Source organism: Gigantopelta aegis, chromosome 7 (assembly GCF_016097555.1).
Source record: "Gigantopelta aegis isolate Gae_Host chromosome 7, Gae_host_genome, whole genome shotgun sequence".
Classification (NCBI taxonomy): Eukaryota; Metazoa; Mollusca; class Gastropoda; order Neomphalida; family Peltospiridae; genus Gigantopelta; species Gigantopelta aegis.
In genome coordinates this window covers 4,410,734-4,433,333 of record NC_054705.1, presented here as the reverse complement: position 1 = coordinate 4,433,333, position 22,600 = coordinate 4,410,734, and the positions used below count along the sequence as shown (strand labels likewise).

General features: G+C 40.0%; 2 protein-coding genes and 1 long non-coding RNA gene across 3 annotated transcripts in view; 2 read left to right on the top strand and 1 right to left on the bottom strand.

Moving 5' to 3' along the window:
• LOC121377661 (D(2) dopamine receptor-like) overlaps positions 1–22,600 on the bottom strand; it is a 119,777-nt gene that overhangs the window by 54,978 nt on the left and 42,199 nt on the right. The gene's annotated exons all lie outside the window — the stretch shown is intronic.
• On the top strand, positions 161–9,586 carry LOC121377665. The gene is made up of 3 exons (XR_005958642.1): positions 161–261; positions 5,794–5,911; positions 9,114–9,586. It is a non-coding gene; the product is annotated as an uncharacterized LOC121377665 (long non-coding RNA).
• On the top strand, positions 9,649–11,579 carry LOC121377663 (orexin receptor type 1-like). The gene has a single exon (XM_041505734.1). The coding sequence runs from the start codon at positions 9,964–9,966 to the stop codon at positions 11,164–11,166; it is 1,203 nt and encodes a 400-aa protein (XP_041361668.1). The 5' UTR covers positions 9,649–9,963; the 3' UTR covers positions 11,167–11,579.

Genomic DNA, 22,600 nt, shown 5'->3' with positions numbered 1-22,600 from the left:
ACAGGTGTTCATAGAGAGTCATAAAAGTACCTGTAAAACCCAGGTGTGTCGAGAAGCCAGTGGGAGGACACGCTTGATGTGTGTATCCGGACTAACACACGCCAGGTAGGTGATGACTGTCAGGATTATCGCGCCGTCACGTCACGCTTCATCTCATTGTTAGAGTCAGGTAGATAGACGTCTTACAGATAACCTGTGTGTTGTGTTGTACGGCTGTGGACAATCCGATGTACTGTACGTCAGCTGGCTTCGCGGGTTCAGGTATGTTAGTGTGATATATGTGTGTATTTAGTATGGTACAACAAGATAAACATACATAGGCGCACGCACACACGCAAACACAAATATAAAATTATACACCAACGCTTAGGCACAGTTATAAACAACACATGCACACATACCATAGCATACACACGGCAAAACACACAGAGAACATAAGCGAGAGAGAAATAGAGAACGCAAGAGAGAGACGAGGGGAGAACGATAGAGAGTGAGACCGAGAGAAAGAAAGAAAGAAAGAAAGACAGCCTGAGAGAGATAGATAGAGACAGACAGAGAGAGAGAGAGAGACACACACACAACATAGACACTGAAAGAGAGATATAAAAATAGAGACAGAGAGAGACACAGAGAGGCAGAGTGAGAGACAGAGCAAGAGAGAGACAGGGCGACACATACACAGAGTGAGATAGAGACGGACAGAAGCACACACACAAACACAGTGAGAGAGAGACACAGATAGACACACACACACACACAGAGAGAGAGAGAGAGAGAGAGAGAGAGAGAGAGAGAGAGAGAGAGAGAGAGAGGAGGAGAGAGAGAGAGAGAGAGAGAGAGAGAGGAAGTTTGACCTTATTCCCATGTCGACTTTGGCTCGTTTAGATCACAATGGTTTCTAGAACTACACAATTCATCACACATTTTATAATACATGAATGTGATTGATTATATTTAATATTGTCTTTATTTCAGCCTTAGTACAACAATTTATATTATTTAAAAACTTATGGTAATCCATGACGATTTGGTCGCGCTATTTTTTTTTTTTTTTTTTTTAAATATCATATTTTTAGTCTATGGTATGGTTATAGAATATAATTATGTCTGCAACCTAAGTACAACAATTTACAACACACAATGGTAAGCGGTGAAGAGATTCTATAACCGCTCCATTTTATTAAACGTATTTTACTTTATTACCTGTTTGATTCAAAACATATTGGTTATATTATGAGAGTGTCATATCCCACGAGAGCATACAGTGTGACGTAACATCGACCCCTCTTACGATTGGCCACTGCGCGTGCTGTAACCACGCCGTGGTGCACGGGTGTAACATTCTCTTTGAGAATGGCCAATACAGCATAAAACTGAAGTTTTGAGTAAAAGTCAGTATCTGTCTGTGATATTTGTGTTTTTGCACAGTTCTTTACACTGTTTTTATTTAAATCTAGAATTTTTGTCTTGATGCTGATCATCACTTTATTTTTTTGCATTACCATAGTTTGACACCCAATATGTGTTTTCCGTCAAACAAATTCATTCATTCTTACGATTGGCAAACCTCATTGATATTGATATTGTCACAAACTGTCAATTATGTACAATAGTTCTTTGAATAGTAATATTTGTTAAAACATATACATGCTACAATATTTTAATTATTTGTTAAGAAAAAAGGCACAGTAGCGATACAGTGTCACAATAGTGCATTTAAACTGTACGACACATTTCACACTTTAACTTGGGACTATATTTTGTAGTGGACGAATCAGATGTAATACGTCTAAGCATTCATTTTCGTGCATTCTCGCATGATTTGTTACAACACAGAGAAAACATTTTGTTTTGTTTTTCAAAGAGACAAATAAATAGAAACAAAGATAAGATAATGAAAATTAAAATAAATCTATAATTTGTAATAAATAGGATATTAAACTCGCTTCTATTTCGTGTCTCGTGAAATAATTCGTATTGTAACTCGGGACATAAACATGATACAAAATGGAAGCGCGTTTAATATCACATAAACATGATACAAAATGGAAGCGCGTTTAATATCACATAAACATGATACAAAATGGAAGCGCGTTTAATATCACATAAACATGATACAACATGGAAGCGCGTTTAATATCACATAAACATGATACAAAATGGAAGCGCGTTTAATATCACATAAACATGATACAACATGGAAGCGCGTTTAATATCACATAAACATGATACAACATGGAAGCGCGTTTAATATCACATAAACATGATACAAAATGGAAGCGCGTTTAATATCATATAAACATGATACAACATGGAAGCCCGTTTAATATCACATAAACATGATACAAAATGGAAGCGCGTTTAATATCACATAAACATGATACAACATGGAAGCGCGTTTAATATCACATAAACATGATACAACATGGAAGCGCGTTTAATATCACATAAACATGATACAAAATGGAAGCGCGTTTAATATCACATAAACATGATACAAAATGGAAGCGCGTTTAATATCACATAAACATGATACAAAATGGAAGCGCGTTTAATATCACATAAATATGAACTGTCTGCTTCTCTAGCACGATGTAGCCCAGTGGTAAAGCGCTCACCTGACGAGCTGTCGGTGTTAGATCGATCCCCGTCGGTGGTCCCACTGCGCTATTTCCCGTTCCAGTCAGTGCATCACGATTGGTATATCAAAGGTCGTGGTATGTGCTATCCTGACTGTGGGATGGTGCATATAAAAGATCCATTGCTACTAATCAAACAAAATGTAGCGGGTTTCCTCTCTAAGACTATATGTCAAAATTACCAAATGTTTGACTTCTAAAAGCCGATTATTAATAAATCAATCTGCTCTAGTGGTGTCGTTAAACAAAACAAACGAACAAAAGTTTTTCGTGTGATATTAAAATAATAATTACTTACAGTATCATACATTGCTTAAAACAACTTCGGGTTATAAAAATAATAATAATGTAAGGCCAAACAAAATGAATGTCTGGTCTCTGGTCAGCGCGCGCGTCAATTTTGACCCTCGCGTTTCAATATATATAATATACTCTTCACAAAACGTAGGGGAATTCTAATAAGAATTTACAATTGCCAAAATTGCAAGGTATATTAGCTGTGGGGAATGGTTATATGATAACAGTGAATTAACTGGGCAAACATTACAACCGGTAGTTCAGTATTACAGTAGGTTTTATGACCACCAAAGATCTTGAAGGACGACTGGGGTCAGAAGTGAAATTTGAAAGTTGACGTTTTTTTTTATCAGTAGTATACGCCGCATCGCAAATTCAAACAATAAAAATGACTAAAAACAAAACAATAACAACTGTATGATCAACAGAATGAAAAAAGATTGACAGAAATAATGTTCCACAGTGATTAATGGACCTTTCTGAAAATTGTCAAAATCGAGAATGACACCCCACGCACGTGTACGTTGCAACTGCGTAATGCACGTGCAAACTATGGAATGTGTTTCGGTGTGTTGATAAACAGACCTGAACATCCTTTACCAGGATATCTGTGGTCAAAACGTATGTTTAGTCTAATAGTTGATATTAACATTAATATTTCAGGTTCCCCTACTTTGTTTTGAAGAGTATATATATATATTTTTATTTTTTTTAATTTCCCGCGGTATGACGTCGATTTTTGCCGGGTTTATCTTGCTACGATGAAAAACCTAATTTTGGAGCCAAGATGCCATCGCGCATGAACTAGGACGTGCATTCTGATTTCAATATAAATATGCTCCTTATTTCGGTATTCAATACTCACCTTTTCTGTGCAATCAATGCTTTAAAAACAAACAAAAAAAAGGCCGCATCATTTCCGGAACTTTGGACTGACTAGAGACCGATTTTTAGTGTTTGCCTAATATAAATTCGTCTACAGTTAGACCCCCCCCCCCCCCCCCCCCCACACACACACACACCTTACCCCGAGCATTTCTAAACTAACAGGACAGTCTTTAGTTTTTGAAATTAACAATGTAGATTTATTTTTATTTATTTTATTTTTTTTGGGGGGAGGGAGGGGGGGTCAACTTACCGTCTAAGTCGGCTCTTACGTTCGCGACCTACTTGTGAGTGTTTTTCGAGAACATTACGTGAGTTGTTATAACAAATTCATTATTGGGGAAAACTGGTAAAGAACAATACGGTGACAATGGGATAGACGTGGTCGCTGAATGATAATGACATATCTGTGGCGCCGTATGTGTCGGCCTCTGGACAATGTTGAGACTGATCGTTGAACGTTGCCCGGATTTACGTGACCTAGGACGAGTTTTCCCCTGTAAGTCATACCTTGTCCTCTCACCTGTGTCTTAAGATACAATAGATCGCCGGTGTCTTGGTATTCAGAACATTATATAGTAATCACAACTGTTGATATTCACTGGTATTTACACTAGTGTTTACACATTGTACACTAAACACAGATACACACTGCGGTTTATACATGATATACTACACACATATTACAGACCAACTCATTTATACCTACATGAGTGTTGACAGGTGTGTCGTGGTACAGGTAAGTTAAAAAGTTTGTTTTGTTTAACGAGTACATTGATTTATTAATCATCGGCTATTGGATGTCAAACATTTGGTAATTTTGACATATAGTCTTAGAAAGGAAACCGGCTAGATTTTTCCACTAGTAGCAAGGGATTTTTTATATGTACCATCCCACCGACAGGATAGCACATACCAAGGCCTTTGATATACCAGTCGTGGTGCACCGGCTGGAACCAGTTGTACAGGTAAGATGAGATTTTCTACTTGAGTGTTTATTTGTACGTAGGTGCATTGATAGTCTTTGTGTTACGATAAACAGTCTACGGTTAGTTTACAAATGATGATATGGAGTGAGCGTGGAAATTTTTTGGATTTGTTAATAAATGAAAGTTAAAGTTTGCTTTGTTTAATGACTCCACTAGAGCAAATTAATTTATTAATCATCAACTATTGGATGTCAAACTTTTTTTTTTCCATTAGTAGCAACGGATCTTTTATGTGCACCATCCCACAAACAGGATAGCACATACCACGGCCTTTGATATACCAATCACGGTGTACTGGTTGGAACGAGAAATAGCCCACCGATGGAGATTATCATATTATGACTACATGTGGAAAAACATAATAATTTTAAAAATCATACTCAAATGACAACAAGCACCATCTGCTGTCAGAAGTGGGGGGTGGGAAGGGGAGGGTTTGAATAACTACAGATTTTTAAGTTTCCCTTCTGTTAGAAACTTCGCCCTATCAAATGTTTGAGAGAGAAGTGATTTCGCTCTATAATTTTGACCTTTTTTTCCAACATTCAGTAGACAATTTATTTTTCGTGCTAGTGTCGTAAAAAAATTATCTATTCATTTATTCATTCTCTCGTTCACTTATTCGTTAATTCTTTCATTTATTAGTTCATTAATTTCTTTATTAATTCGTTCATTCTCTCGTTCATTCATGTCTCTCATTCATTCATTCTCTCCTTCATTCATTATTTCATTCTCGCGAGCGTTCGTTCATTCGTTTGTTCATTAATTCATTCGTTCGTTCATTCATTCATTATCGCGTTCATTCATTCATTCATACTCTCTTTCATTCATTTCCCCGCTCATTCATTCTTCTCGTTCTTTGATTCGTTCCTTCATTATCCTCTTCCTTCTTCCTTCCTTCCTTCCTTCATTCCTTCACATTCATTCATTCATTCATACATCATTCATACATTCATTCATTCATTTATCCATCCATCTTCCAGGTGACACGAGATGTTAGAGGTTGCGCGCACTAACTCTATACATCCTGGTGACACGGAGTAGACAACGTGAATATACGACTGGGTAACAGAGCCGCAAGAGAGCTGAAGATAGTACAAGGTACGCGCTCGTCTGACTTGTCTTTATTTGTATGACACACACAGGCTGCGCGCCACTCACCCAGGTCAACACGAACACAATAATATCATCATATTCATACATAGTACACGTTTGTATTTGATAATACAGAGCGGGACGTAGGCCAGTGATAAAGCGCTTCAGATGCGCGATCGATCTCCCGTCGGTGCGCTATTTTTCGTCCCAGCCAGTGCACCACAACTGGTATATCAAAGGCCGTGGTATATGCTGCCCTGTCTGTGGGATGGTGCATATAAAGACCAAATATCAATTTGTTGTGTTTAACGACACCACCAGAGCACATTCATTATTAATCATCGGCTATTGGGATGTCAAACATTTGGCAATTTTGACATATAGTCTTAGAGACGAAACCCGATAAATTGTTCCACAATATGATTAAAATTAGCTCTACTGATATATCCAGTAGATCTAACAGCATTGCGTGGACTCCCATGTAAAGGTGACATTTCATCTATAAATAACAATTTAAATATCGACAAAATTACACTTCGCATTTTATAGCGTTATTCAGGAGCATAGAAATTCTAAATATATTGGGCGAGACTATTTATGCAATAGGCGAACTTGTTGGACTATTTCAACATTGAAAAAAAACAGGGGGAAAAGCGCAGTAATAAACTCTGGATTGTATACTAGTATAAAAAGATTTTATGGCTATACCATCACGGGGTTTGTTTGTTTTTTCGTCTTGAAACGAATTTTATATAAAATGTTATACTGAAATTAGTTTCCGGCATACTTCGTAATTCACCCGAATCATTTCGTATACCTTCCGCATAATTCCGAATGTTTTCAAATTCTTTTCAAATCACTGCATTCCCAGTCTGGAGCTCCACGCGGTAAGACGTGTTTGTTTCGCTTGTGCACACTGCACGTGCTTTCGTGTGCTCGACTTGGGGGTCCTTCATTTCGTTGTTTTTGTCAGCGAAATGAAGTTTTCTGCTGGGATGTATGCGGCCATTGGAACTGATTGAACGCTGGAACGCTTCTCGTTTCGACAGCCTTCACCACCAGGTTGGATTCTTTTTTAGCGAGATTCCTTGCCTCCACGTTATTTCTCCGTCTGATTGTCGACTTGTTTTTTTCGTGACTCGTATGACAGTCATTCTGCAGAACGCCACGGTTGTTCGCGTTTAGTCTCTACATGTCCGAGCCTGTCCTAGCAGCACTGGAAGATTGAAGAAGAAATAGGAAGCGGGGTCGGCCCCTACTACTCTTTTTCTAGACTTTACTTTGCTTTATAGTGATACCATCTCGTATCCTCTGGAGTCGGGCCCGTCCGCACCACTATACCACCCCATGACGACTGGACTATACCCTAGTCTGATACTCTCTTTCGTTCAGACGGATCCGGCTTCTCAAGATCTGTATTTCAGCACAGCACTACACCTTAGTCTATCGACTGTCAATCTAGGGGTTTTCTTGACGCGATGCAACCCATCTCGTCCCTTTAAGCTGTGCACCCAAACGGCCTTAACGAGGCCACTCGCGTGGACATATCGATCGGACTTTAAAGATCTGCGTTCAGAATCTATGTCGAAATTACTTCTTTTTGTCGATATATTATATTCTTCTATATATTATATATATATATATTTATTAAATAGTCCGATCCTCTCTTCTTTCTCTTATTTAATTTTGGACTGTCCTTCTAAAATGCTCCAAATTATATAAATATTCGGCCGAGCAGTCAATTTGTTTGGTTTTTTTGGCTTGTAACCTTTTTTTCTTTTCTTTTTTAATCTTTAACTTCTTTACTAATTGCTATTTTCAAAATTCTACTCATTTTCAACCCCCCCCCCCCCCCCCCCCCCCCCCTTCATCCCGAGTCAGGCCACCGATCTTATCGAAGGTCGGACTCGGGATGGGCGTGTTCGAAACCATAGTGGTATATGGGCACGTTAAACTAGTTATCATCGTCATCAAATCACTGGAATGATTTTGCAAGTAAGGTTTTGATTGGCCGAATGAAAGGCCAACTGGACATGAGCTCCAAAGGGCTGCTGTTAGATCCACATGTAATAGTGGAGCTAATTTTAATTCGATTGATTTTTTCATTAGTAGAAAGGGATCTGTTGTGTGCACCGTCCCACAGACAGGATAGCATATACCACTGCCTTTGATATACCAGTTGTAGAGTGAATCGGTGAAATATCCTTTACAATAGACTAAAACTCGACTGTAACTGTTATTTCTCAGACGTACGTGCGTTTTTAAAAATATGAAAAATGCATTTTGTGATATTACAAACACCTGGATGATCAGAAACACATCGGTTCTTCGGAAATAGATAATCTAAACAATCAAATAGAAGTAACGTATGATTTAAGTTGTCAAAACGACTCTAATAGTGAAAAATAGGCCTTAGAGAGAGCAAGGGGGGGGGGGGGGGGGGGGGGGTGAGACGGATAGATACTGAGATGGTCACATATCACAATTATCTTCCCATTTGGTTGTCCGGAAATCCGGAAATGTGTCCGCGCAAGTAGTCTGCTCTTTGACTGTGACAAGTTCATGGCAGACAGCTTTGAAGTGGCAACTATTTGACTGAAGTTAAAAGGTGAGAGCATGTACTTTGTAAACATGTGTAATTTGTTGACATTGAAGATTTGGTTGTGGTAATTCCGGCCCATAGAAAAGTAGTACTCCGGCCAGGTTTAGTGGGTGTGTTTGTTTGAACCAATATGCTGGGATAAAGAGCTGGACAACAGGGGTTGTCCTTTTCAGGGTATGTTTCCCCCCAGGCAGGCAAAGGAGCATACCAGAATCCATGGGCCTGAAAGAAATTAATAAAAATGTTATAGCCACTAATGCTGTATAGAAACATATAGCGACATTAATTGTGGCCTGTGCCTAAATGGGGTGAAAGGGAGTAGTCAAAGTGACGAAATTATAGTTTGTCGGACATATAGACAACCCGACAAGAAACAAACACATAATGTGTAACCGACGGAGACAGAGGGGTATAAGAGCGGTAAAGAGACAGGGATAAAGAAACTGACAGATACTGATTGACAACAGCCTGTACTGAGACGAACATATTCTGCTAATAATATTACACAAAGTGTCTTATCTTACTATCTTACATTCCTAACACGCATAATCGCACGCACACGTATATAAACGGATAAGTGTTAATAAACGTGTATCAATTTTGCAGGACGTTCTCACTCTATGAAGGTGTATTCGAGTCATGATTCGACTCATGATGACGCTGGTTCTACGACGTCCACACTCACAACATACACTGGATGTAAATATCAGACTGACGACGTCGACAGCAGCGCCATCATCTGTTATTTCAGCTGGATAACATTTGGAGGGGATCGGAGAATCGATTCTGTGGGATTTTGTTTTCAATAAATTTTTGGGACCACGTTTGTTGAGTGAATGCTCCGAAACATTGTTCATGGCTTGACGAGCAAGGAGATCGGTTATGTTTTCGCTTTAGATGTTCTGGTCATAAGAGTTTAATTGAAGGCATCCTGCAAACCTGGGTGTAATGTTAATCTCTGATATATATATATCCAATACACTGTGAACACTAAGACAGGAAAACTCAAACCAATAAAGGGAGCTAAATTGTGTATTAATACAGGAGAGGAAAACTCAAAAATAACAAGAACACGGGAGATAAATTGTGTACATAACCTCATCAGCCATATTCACATCCTACATAAACTGCAGTCAGCTCAAATTGCGTCAGTATTTAATCTAAAATATTTCTAAGCACAGCATTGATTCAAAATTCAGTTTGTCATCTTGGAGAAAGTTTTATTTTAAGAAGGCAGTTGTATTAATGACTATTCATTTTTCATCTTTTATCTTGACAGTTCCAAAACCATATTCTCCTGTCGTAAAAGTAGGCTTTCAAATTGAACCATGTCAGTTTTTTTACACATTAGGTCCTAAAATTCCATTTTATTTGATTGTGTGACTTTTGGTATGTTGGTCAAAACCAACTGTGTTAGTATGTTTTAAACTATTATCTAATTTAAACATTAATAATAATGACGTCATCGTCTACCATATCATCTCCACCACACACATCATCGTTGCCAATGACGACCACGGGAACACGTAACATCACAGACAATCACCTGTACGACCTCAACGATGACGTCGCGAGAACTCTCATCCCAGCCATGGTCTACGTGGGCGTCACGATGCTGTTCGGGGTGTTCGGCAACGCCCTCGTGTGTTTCGTCTTCATCTGGAAGATGAAGAGAGGGACCCAGAACTTCCTGATCACGAGTCTGGCGGTGTTTGACCTGCTCAGCTCCCTGTTGGCCATGCCCGTCGAGATAGCCGACATGAGGTTCTACTACACCTTCCCCTCGGACGTCGCCTGCAAGTTTCTACGTTTCGTCAATTCTTTATTGGCCGTGTCCTCGATAAGCACTCTAATGGTCATAGCAGTCGACAGATACCTCAAAGTTTGTCGGCCGTTACACACTCAGATGCAGCTGAGAGAAGCGAAAATCTCGGTAGCCGTCGCTGTTTTTACTGGACTGGTTTTCAGCTGGCCAGCGCCTGTCATATACGGACTCCGAATTGTCGAAACGGAAATAGCGGGAATTGTGGGAGAAAATTGCAACAGCTTGGACGGAATTCTTTATCTAACCTATCACGTGATACTAGCAGTAGCGTTCGTGATTTTCACCGCAGCGCTGGCGGTTCTATACGGGATGGTGGGCATGGCGGCTAAGAGACACAAGCGTTATATGAGGCGAATCTCCGACGTGGAAATCTCTGGAAGGAAGAAGACTTCAGTTTCGTCCTTAGAAAGTTCAACAACGTGTGATGTGCGACTGTCTGACTTAGACGTCGCTCAAACTCAACCTCAACCTCAACCTCAACCTAAGCCTTACCCTCAACCTCCTACACAACAAAAACAGAAGGGTGTTCATAGAATGAAAAACAAAACAACAGTGATAGGTTTTACTGTTACATTAGTTTTCGTGGTGAGCTTTTTACCGTTTATATCGCTCATGGCGGTGGGAGCGTTTGTGAAAAACTTTGACTACGATTTAAAGGGCGGATCACTTGTTGCGTACAATGTATTCGTGCGCTCCTATTTTATAAATAGTGCGGCGAATCCTTTCATCTATGGAGTGCTGAACATTCGGTTTCGAGATGAGAGTGTCACATTGTTGAAGAAAATGTTGTGTTGTTTAAAAGTGATTTCTGCTAGTGCGCAGACGACACCGTGACATTAAACACACTGGCAAGGGGCGGATCAAGAAGTGTGTAACGGGTGGTGCACATTTAAGTCTTTGCCCCACCGTAAAGTAATTGTGATTATTACAGGTTTTTATTTTTAAATTACATATTGCGTACAGCTTCTTTTCAAGTACGTATCTCTGGAAACAGCGTTAAATGTGGTAAAATGTGTTTTTTTTTGGATGTTAATAATTCATGAGTGGTGTGTAATTCCCAACATAGTTGGAGGCTTACTTTCATCATCTAGGCAGTTAGAACAGGCTAGGGTGAGCTTTATATCTTAATACAATAACTCTCTCTATGTCTGTCTATATGTCTCTCCGTTTTTTTCACTCTCTCTCTGTCTCTCTCCCTCTCTCTGTATCTCTCTCTCTCTCTCTCTCTCTCTCTCTCTCAAATTACACGTGCACACACACACACCATATCATATATTTTTATACCTAATATTTTGTATTTTTATACCTAATATTTTGTATTTTTGTTATTAAATTATATGGATGAAATTTTGCTTTGTTGTGTTCAAAACATAATCGCCAAATCTGATACGTCTTCAGTAATTCATTTGTTAATACATGTCATGTGCTGATCCAGGTATTTTGTACGGGGGCTCTATGAGTTGTGGCTGTTTACAAGTTGGGCCCCTCTTCTTTAGATCAAAAAAAGTCCGATACATTTAGATTTCTTGTATACGTGAGAATTTTAGATGCAGCATAGAGCTGAGGATAATGGACAGTTGATCTCCTACTGGTCGTATTATATATATATATACTTATCTCCACTTATCTCCTTTCCACTTCAATCTGAGAAAACTGCACTGAAAACTTTGGAATGCACTTAAAAATCGGAAACTTAACTTTTGCTAAATATTTAGCTTTTAGATGCTAGCAGTTATTTGTTTTAGTATAAACCTTAACAGTTTTGTCTGCTAATAATAATAAATCATGATGTAATTAGATGAAGAACTATTTAATGTATTCTGGCTCTTGGAACTTGAACACAAACAGCTCCAACCAGCATGCCAGAGCAAGCTATTTTATAAACAGTTTTTTCTTACAGCCCAGCATGTGACAAATTGTGTGAAATCTCAAGTCAAAAATAGTGTTATATTGCAGTGAGTGCACGTGGCATACAGTAAACGTTTAATTTCGCAGCAGCTCCGAGACACCTAATTAGGTCTGTGTTGTTAATACTTCGAAAATGTACTGGCGGCAGGAAGTAATTGTAAACAATAACAAATTATCTTTGGATGGCAGACACTGGAAAGGGTCAATGGGTGCTAGAAGCTCATAACAACTTTAGAAAAACAATTTGTCAAATTAAAGCAAAGCCTTAAAACCAGTTATAACAGATATATTTGTTATACTAATTATTACATGAAATGTAAGCTATCATACCAGTTATAACAGATATATTTATTACACTAATTAATCAGGAAATGTAAGCTATCACAGTAAACGGCTCCATTTGTAGTGTTGAGCTACTGACTGAATTAATAATCAACCGTTAAGATAAGTTAATACGTTTAATGATTTTTAATACACATTCGGCATTTTTCTTTAAAAGTTTTCACTCGTTCTAAAGTGTCTACGTTATGACATGTTCTAAAACAAATGTTCTTCAACTTAATGATTTAAACAGCAATTTAGAGAGAATAAAATAACAAATATATTTACAATCAACGTGTAATGATTCCTAGCAGAATGCGCATTTTCGTAGGTTTTGCAAAAATGCACAAAAATCTCATCGAGTGTAAGATGTTTGCATGTAACATGGGTCAGATATTACTGAAACAATGTTTAGAAGTTATACCGTAATTTCCTGCGTATTCCCCGCGGGCTATGTGATTTAAAACATAAAAAAATGCCTCCTGCGGACTATCTGGCGGTGCGGACTATGTGATCATTATTCGTTTTATTTTGTTAATAAACATGCGGGCTGATAAAACAAAATCATAAAAATAAATAATAGTACCGGTATGCAAAAAATTATTTTAAACACAATTAACGGTGTTAAACATAAAACACAGTGACAGATCTTCCGATTCACTATCGAAAAGCTGCAACTGAGTTTCTTCTAAGCGACCTGCTATGGTGGACAGGGGAATATCGTCATCACTGCTGTCACTATCACAAGGTTCTGATGCTTCTAATATTCCAGCTTTATGGAATGCTTTAATAATTATCTTTCTATCAACAGCCTCCCATGCCTTCAGCACCCAATTCACAACTTCGACATAAGAAGCTCTGCGCATGCGTCCCGTTTTTGTGTACGTGTGCAGTCCTTCAGACATCCAAGCTTCCCATTGCTCTCGTACTTTAACCTTGAATACATGGTTCACCGTCAAATCTAGTGGCTGTAATTGTTTTGTTAATCCACCTGGAATTATCGCTATATTAGCAGCGTTTTCAGTTCACTTTTGACACTTTCAAGTTTATGAGCTGACATGCTATCCATAACCTGACTAAAAAATGACCCTGCCCGCTTTTTCCAAACACCTTGTGTCCAAACAGACATTTCTTCTTCATTCGTCCAACCCTTTTTGTTGCAACGTACAACAACACCAGGGGAAGAAGTTACTTTCGGAACTGTAATCCGCTTAAATATCACCATTGGGCATAGTTTTTCACCATTAGCCATACAAGCGAGTACAACTGTGAAATGGGTTTTTTTCATTGCCATACGTTACAATAGTCACGGTTTTGGAACCAACACAGTCAACTGTTCTGTTGGGGGGGGGGGGGGGGGGGGGGGGGGGCGTCAAAACACATGGGCACTTCATTCATATTACCAATTAAATTTGCTTTCAAATTGTTCATTTTTTTCGATCGTGCAACAAAATCATGGAAATCGCTATCGTTTTTCTCCCATTCGGCAGGGAGAGATTGGCCTACAGTCGTACAACATCTGACTAATAAATCGTTTCTTTTCATCAATCGGTAACACCAGGTTGGCCCACCTTTAAAAGTACGCATTCATTCATTAAAGCTTTTACGTGCATATATGCCACGAAAGCTTCATGCACGCCTGTCATGGGCTTAGTCTCTGACTTCGCCAGTGACTGAGTCCAGGCCAGGAAGGGGGGGGGGGTAAGTTTGAGGTGGGCGGAATTTGGAATAAAGCCATTTAGTGGAGATCCAGCGACTGCGCGGACCGACTAGTAGATACCAAGTAGGGCCATGCTGTGATTGGCTGAAGTTCGATTCCTTGGTTCTACCTGTCTAAAAAACTAAGCCTACGAAGAATAACTGCATCCAAATCATGTCCGGACTTAAGAAATTAAATCCAAAGGTAGTTTTGACTGCTCGGCCTAAAAGGTTTAAGGTGATTTGAGCAATTGAACGGGCGCCAAAGAGAAGTGTGTTGGACTATTTATAAAAAAATAAACATAGAAATTTTGAAGCTCGACCGAAAAATGTTTAACGTCCAACTAAGCCCAAAAAGGAGGTTACCTGTCCTAGTTAAGGTTGGCGCAGCAGGACTCATGGCGAGTTGATGAGCTGTTCAGGTCTGAAGTTGGGGAGTCCTTCAGTCAAGTACTGGCTGTTACGGTCGATGGCTCCTGGGTAGATGTCCCGCAGTACCATCTTTAGGATGCGATGGATGGTCGCGTTGGACATCGTTGGCATCAGGAGTTCCTGCCTGTACAGCCCGTCCTGCTGTGCTGTCACATAGAGTTGTTTGGAGTTTGGGGCGCCCCGTATCTGGTACTTCCCCTGTCCAGTTGGAAGTTGGCGCCAGTGGTCGTCCATCCAGGGTCCCTTAAGATGTTTGTTATCGGTGAAGTCACCGATAACCGCTCCTCTGTAGTTTGCTGGGAGTTTGTCACAAACGAGAATCCAATCGGGCTGGTCGAACGTCTTCGGTAAGGTGACCGATGACATCTTCCTCCTCTTGGATTCTCGCTGGACCGCCGCTGAGTCAACAACAACTGCCGGAGGTGGTGGTGGACTTGCCGGCGGGTCATTAATGACCACGTGGCCCGTGTCCATCTTAGCCGGCACGTCTACAGAAGGGGCCGCCACTGTCAGTGGAGCTGACAGCTTTGGTTCCCCCCCCCCCCCCCCCCCGGGTCGTTCCTGGCGAGTGCTTCGCTCGAGCAGGTGAACTCGGTTGAGCAGAATGAACCGCCCCCGGTGGTTTAGCCACCGGGTTTGGCTCACCCTGCGCCGCTCCTAATCTCGTCCTCCTCTTCGAGACAGGAGGGACCGCCCCTGGCGGTTGAGCCGCCAAGTTAGGTCCCCCCTGCGAAGTCTTGGGTCGCCTCCTCCGTCTTCTGCTAGGTGCACGTTGCTTCCTGTCACTGCCGTATACAAGCGTGACGGTCGCCGAGTCGCCATTGTGCTCGATCCGGTACTTGGACAATGGCCCAAGCGATCGCAGCACAGCCCCCAGGGGGGGGGGGGGGGGGGGGGGGGAGAGAGAAATCTCCACGTTCTCTAAACACAACTTCATCGCTTGAGAGTCAGGCAGAAGTCCCTAAAAGTACTCAGTTTCATTTCTTTAGCCATGGTTTGCGCTTTTAACCTAATCAACACTGTCGACAAGACAAGACAAGACTTTATTTACACTCGGGCCGTTACACAACGGCATAGGAGGAATATATACATAAACATTTTGTTATATACACGTGACAAGATGGTTGACAGTAAATACATGAATTACAATACATACACAAACACATATACAAACACATACAATCACGCACATCAATATATTATGTAATAATACAAATATTTAATACAAATATACGGGTATCCAAGTACTTATAAACGAATAGATTGTTAAACTTACATATGGTGCAGTGGATAATGATAGTATTTGGTTAATTATGTTTGGTTTTGATGGTGTCTGTAGTCAAGGGCGTTTGAATTCATTAGTTATTATATTTATGAAATATGATAATTTCTTTAGGGTACTAATTTGTTTATTCTCCATTAGTTCTCTAAATTTATAAGAACTTGGTCGCGTATAATAATATGGGTGTAGCAACTGGACTCTTGAATTATGGAAAAAATGGCAAATAAAAAGATAATGGAACTCGTCGCCAATGTCTATTACATTACATAATGTGCAAATTCTATCTTCTATGAGTATATTATTCCAACGTCCAATTTCAACGGGTAGGTAATGGTTAGACGTTCTAAATGCTGTCCACAGTTTTTCTGGTAGTTAATTGATATAGTTTTCAAAAAAGAGTTGTTCTTTGTATAATCGGTAAGTGTTGCCTCTCGATGACAGTGATATGTTACTTTTCCATGTGTGTAAATACTGATCGCATTGTCTTTGTTTAATTTGTTGTGAGAGACAATTTACTGATATGAAAGATTGTCTTATCCAGATATCACCCATTCCCAAGTTATTCAGTGTGTTTTTAACAGTATTAATCCAGTTGTAGTTAGTTCCGTTAGTAAGGTGGTCATTTAACATAATTTTGTATAAAAGAGTAGACAATTTTGATTGTTTTCCTGATATCAGTCGCACCCAGTAACATACCATTCTTCTATATATAATTAACTCGACAGGCGTTCTCCCTAACTCTCCATAAAGCATAACTATTGGTGTTGCGTTCTTAACGGGTATGATGTGTGTCACGGGGATTCTATAATTCCCGTAACTGAATAAAACACGATTATCAAAATATCTCTCCTATCGGTATATCTATTAGATCTCTCTGTAACAGGCTATTAACCCTAGTATGGCTCGTCTCTAGATATGATCAGAGATACGATCTTATATAAAGTATATATTATTATAGCACGTTTAGCTCACTAGAAACACAACAAAAACACAATACACTTTGGAATCTGTATTAATCTACGCTGACAAATGTACAGCCGTAGTAGTTAATTAATAACAGCAATAATAACAACCCAGAACTGATCACTTAATTAGTTAATCTCTAGGTGTCTAGTTACACAATATGCGAATCACTTCACCGTTACACCACACCCACACGTGTGATAATTGAGAAACGCTTCCAGGAGAAGTTAATTAATAAAGGAATTACAACACCATTCCTAACTGGTTAATTTTTAATTAACCCTTACTACTCGTTCAGTAACGTGTAATAATTTAGGAACGCTTCCAGGGGAATTTAATTAATAAAGGAATTACAGCTCTATTCCTAACGGGTTAATTTTTAATTAACCCTAACTACTCATTCAGTAACCTTATAACACAGAATTAATACTTATCACAATAAAGACAATAACCTACAGTTTACCTAGGTCGTCTAGGATGACTGGCTAAGCTTTATATTACCAAATACTCGTATAATGTTAGAACAAAAAGTCTACGATTTACTTCGTCAGATGACCGAAGACACTGTCTAAAGAATACAGTATTAAAATATTTAAAGTCACATCAATCACATCAAGGTTATACACAGAGCAGAAATGATATTTACCAAAGTCCAAACGGACTAACGTTCCCTCGGAGCCTTCCTATTCTGGTTCTCCTAGATCTCTCTAAATCCTAGCTATTTATTCAAAAAGTCAGAAAACGCCTGGGGGTACAAGGCGGTACCTCCCCCTATCATCTGATATTTAACCTCTACTAGCGTCGGTATATTTCTCTCTGATCGTCAGTCTGGCTGTCGCCAACCGCGAGCAATCTCCTGGCCATAAACAGCCCTACCGGAGATATTACGTAACTACTAGCCACATGGCCTCCGCACCTTTCTAAGTGCATATTGGAATGTCCGATCGCGCGAAGTATTACGTAACAAGTTGCCCACCTGCGCTAAGTGCATGTGGAACTGCACACGGCCCTCTAACACAATTAAAATCGCCATAGGCGAAACAAATTTAAGAGCATGTACCGTCACACACCCCCACCTCAAAAAGGATATTTCCTCTACTCTAGGAATAGGGAAATATACTACATTAAAACAAAAGGGTGCGTTAACCGACGCATACGGGCATTTATAACACATGTAATAATAAGGTGACTACCAGTAATCACACTGAGTCTCTGAGTCCCTGGTATACAAATAAAATATATATAAACAAAACAGAATTAAAGAATGTCAACACATTATCATAACGTTCAACTTCGGGACAGGGCATCAGCGATTACATTGGATGTGCCCTTGATATGTTCAATGGTAATTGGGTATTCTTGCAGAAGAAGACTCCACCTCAAAACTCTCTGGTTGGAGGCTTTCATTAGGATGGTCCAGTCCGTCTTCGTCTTCTGGGAACAGCACAGCTCCAGCACCCACGTCACTGGCACCCACAGCTAGCTTGAACGGCTCTCGGTAGTCTGGTGCTGCCATCACGGGAGACGAGTAGCGCCTCTGCTTGAGACGGTTGAATGACTTCTCGCATTCACCTGACCAATGGAACTTCGTTTCCTTCTTTTTCAGCGTCGCACGTTTTTTCAGGTTTTCTCCGATAGGCATGATGTCGAATCGGTGTAGCGTTGGGTTCCAAGCGCACATCTTGGCTTAAGGTATTGGTAACCGTTGGAAGGTTCTGACAAATGGAAACATTGTCTTGTTTCAACGTAGTCAACTTTGCTCGCTGGGGGTTCAAGTCTGCTAGAATCTGGCCGTTGGCCAACTTGACCTCTGCAGTCTTGACGTCATCACAGGAAATTGAGTGTCTCTCAATTTGGACCAGTCTCTCTGGAACTATCGGCAGTCTGTCAAAATAACCTTTTAGCAAATTGATGTGACAATACCTACTTTTCCTAACCCTATCAGGAGTGTTTATCACATACCCTGTCTCATTAACCCGTTTGTGCACAACATAGGGCCCGAAATACCTGTTCTGCACAGAACCCCGTTTAATGGGAAGGTACAGCAGCACCTTATCCCCTGTTTTAAATTCCCGACTCCTAGTCTTCCTATCAAACTCTGATTTTATTTTGCTCTGAGCATGGCTCAGTTGCGTCCTAGCTAGTTCGGTCGCCGGCAACCTCCTATCCCTAACTCTTTTATTCATCAATACTCTCTCAGTTAACAATGTAGTGCGAACTGCCAACAATTTTGGATTAGCCCCCTGCTCTAGAATTAACTCTTGTCTATTACAAGGTAAATCCCCTCTATCAAACACAACTGGTTCAATTCCCCTCTGCGGGAGATCAACAGGTTCCACCACATTTAATTTGTCAGTTGACTTATCTACCATTTTACTGATAACCTCATCCACTCCAATTTCATGGCTCACACACGTATCAGACAAATCACAAATATTCTCTGCGTCTTGTGCTAACCTACTGGCCATAGCCCTAGTCTTTACACACGCAGGATATTTAATCTCATCAACCTCACACTCTTCTATTGGTAACGTGCTGTCTTTAATTAACAGTTGGTCACATTTCGGCTGACAACACTGACTAGTCAAATCATTTCCCAACAAAACTCCTATGTTTTCAACGGGCAAGTCCTTCACAACCCCCATAATGACTGGTCCCGTCACAAACTTTGAACACAAGAAAACGTTATGTAACCGAACAACCATTTTTTCTCCAGTAACCGAGGTTAAGGCCAAACTACGTCCTATGTCTGAATTTTCAATACCAGCTAAACACTCTTGCGTGATCAAACTCTGACTACACCCGGTATCTCTATAGATTGATATAGCCTTAGGACTCAATTCTTGTTTCACATCACAAACCATACCAGTGGACACATACGGGTTTACTCTCTCGCTAACGGAGCTGACCTCACTAAACCGACCACTTGCGCATTATCGCGTTTCCTTTTAAAACAGTCCCCGATAAGATGGTTATCCTTTTTACAGTAACTGCAATGTGGACGAAAAGTTCGTGCATTGGCTGATAATGCAAGTCTATCCTTACTTTGCCCACCAGGTGCATTCCTTGCCTGACTAGCTGACCAACTAGATGACTCTCCCCGATAGTTACTTTCCCGGGAAAAACCTGGCTGAAATTTCTTCTTATCACCCTGTTGTAAAGAGGTACCCGGTACTGCCTGAGCTTTGTGTATTAACACGTAATCATCTGCCACTATGCCTGCCTCCTCTATCTTTTTTACATCACGATCCTCTAAATGAATACGTAAGCTAACTGGTAATCCATTTTTAATGTCCTGTAAGATCAACAACTCCCGTAACTCGGTATATGACTCTACCTGATGAGACACCACCCATTTATCAAACATCCCTGCCTTCTTAGCCACAAACTCACTATAAGACTGACCCTGCGTTTTTTCTCACTCGCTATACCGTAAAACGATAATCCTCAGGTCGTAATTCATAAGCCCTCAACACTGCAGCCTTAACTAGGTCGTACTGACTTGCTCGCTCATCACTCATTGAATTATAAGCTATACTAGCCTTCCCCTTAAACTTAGACACGGCTAACAATGTCCACTTAGACTGCGGCCAATTTAGCTGCTTAGCGGCCCGTTCAAAAAGTTGAAAGAACATGTCTACCTCCTGATCGTCAAATACCGGCACTGATCTATAAGCCTCCGACATGTTAAACCCATTTCCGGCTTCTCGTCTGACTTCTTCAGTATTCAACTTTAACTCATGTTCCACTTTTAATTTTTCTAACTGGAATTCTCTATCCCTATGTCTATCTTCTCTATCCCTCTCTTCTCTTTCTCTCTCTCTATCTCTATCTCTCTCTCTCTTCTCTATCCCTATCTCTATCTTCTCTATCTCTACCTTCTCTATCTCTATCTTCTTTCTCTCTATCTCTATGTCTATCTTCTCTATCTCTCTCTTCTCTTTCTCTCTCTCTCTCTCTCTCTATCTCTCTCTCTCTCTTCTCTCTCTCTCTCTCTCTCTCTCTCTCTCTCTCTCTCTCTCTCTCTCTCTCTCTCTCTATCTAATGCACGTTATTCTCTTTCTCTCTCTCTTTCTCTTCTCTTTCGTACAATATCACTGTCTTCCATAACAGGCCTATCACCAAAAACTTCCTGGATAATAATTGTCTTTATATCACCTAAGGTTTTAGCTGATGTTAAATCAATTTCTCGCTCACCCGCGATTTCAACTAACTCGGCCTTACGTGCTCACTTAATCTCCACTACACTGAGCGTAGGCCTATCCAGCAAATTCTTATCCATGTTTAGATATGACGCACTTAATATTAATTAATTTTCTAGTGAACAACGTGCTACTTCTGGTTATTTGTAAAAATAATTTATAAAGCCCCCATTTACAAACAATACTTTTTTTAAAATATGCATGTCCCGTTTCAGATCCGGGACGAGCGCCCCAATTTTCTACTCCTGTCACGGGGATTCTATAATTCCCGTAACTGAATAAAACACGATTATCAAAATATCTCTCCTATCGGTATATCTATTAGATCTCTCTGCAACAGGCTGTTAACCCTAGTATGGCTCGTCTCTAGGTATGATCAGAGATACGATCTTATATAAAGTATATATTATTATAGCACGTTTAGCTCACTAGAAACACAACAAAAACACAATACACTTTGGAATCTGTATTAATCTACGCTGACAAATGTACAGCCGTAGTAGTTAATTAATAACAGCAATAATAACAACCCAGAACTGATCACTTAATTAGTTAATCTCTAGGTGTCTAGTTACACAATATGCGAATCACTTCACCGTTACACCACACCCACACGTGTGATAATTGAGAAACGCTTCCAGGAGAAGTTAATTAATAAAGGAATTACAACACCATTCCTAACTGGTTAATTTTTAATTAACCCTTACTACTCGTTCAGTAGCGTGTAATAATTTAGGAACGCTTCCAGGGGAACTTAATTAATAAAGGAATTACAGCTCTATTCCTAACGGGTTAATTTTTAATTAACCCTAACTACTCATTCAGTAACCTTATAACACAGAATTAATACTTATCACAATAAAGACAATAACCTACAGTTTACCTAGGTCGTCTAGGATGACTGGCTAAGCTTTATATTACCAAATACTCGTATAATGTTAGAACAAAAAGTCTACGATTTACTTCGTCAGATGACCGAAGACACTGTCTAAAGAATACAGTATTAAAATATTTAAAGTCACATCAATCACATCAAGGTTATACACAGAGCAGAAATGATATTTACCAAAGTCCAAACGGACTAACGTTCCCTCGGAGCCTTCCTATTCTGGTTCTCCTAGATCTCTCTAAATCCTAGCTATTTATTCAAAAAGTCAGAAAACGCCTGGGGGTACAAGGCGGTACCTCCCCCTATCATCTGATATTTCACCTCTACTAGCGTCGGTATATTTCTCTCTGATCGTCAGTCTGGCTGTCGCCAACCGCGAGCAATCTCCTGGCCATAAACAGCCCTACCGGAGATATTACGTAACTACTAGCCACATGACCTCCGCACCTGGCTAAGTGCATATTGGAATGTCCGATCGTGCGAAGTATTACGTAACAAGTTGCCCACCTGCGCTAAGTGCATGTGGAACTGCACACGGCCCTCTAACACAATTAAAATCGCCACAGGCGAAAC

Bases quoted from the DNA above. Each gene is read 5' to 3' on its own strand.
- LOC121377663 (XM_041505734.1), top strand. From the start codon at position 9,964: ATGACGTCATCGTCTACCATATCATCTCCACCACACACATCATCGTTG.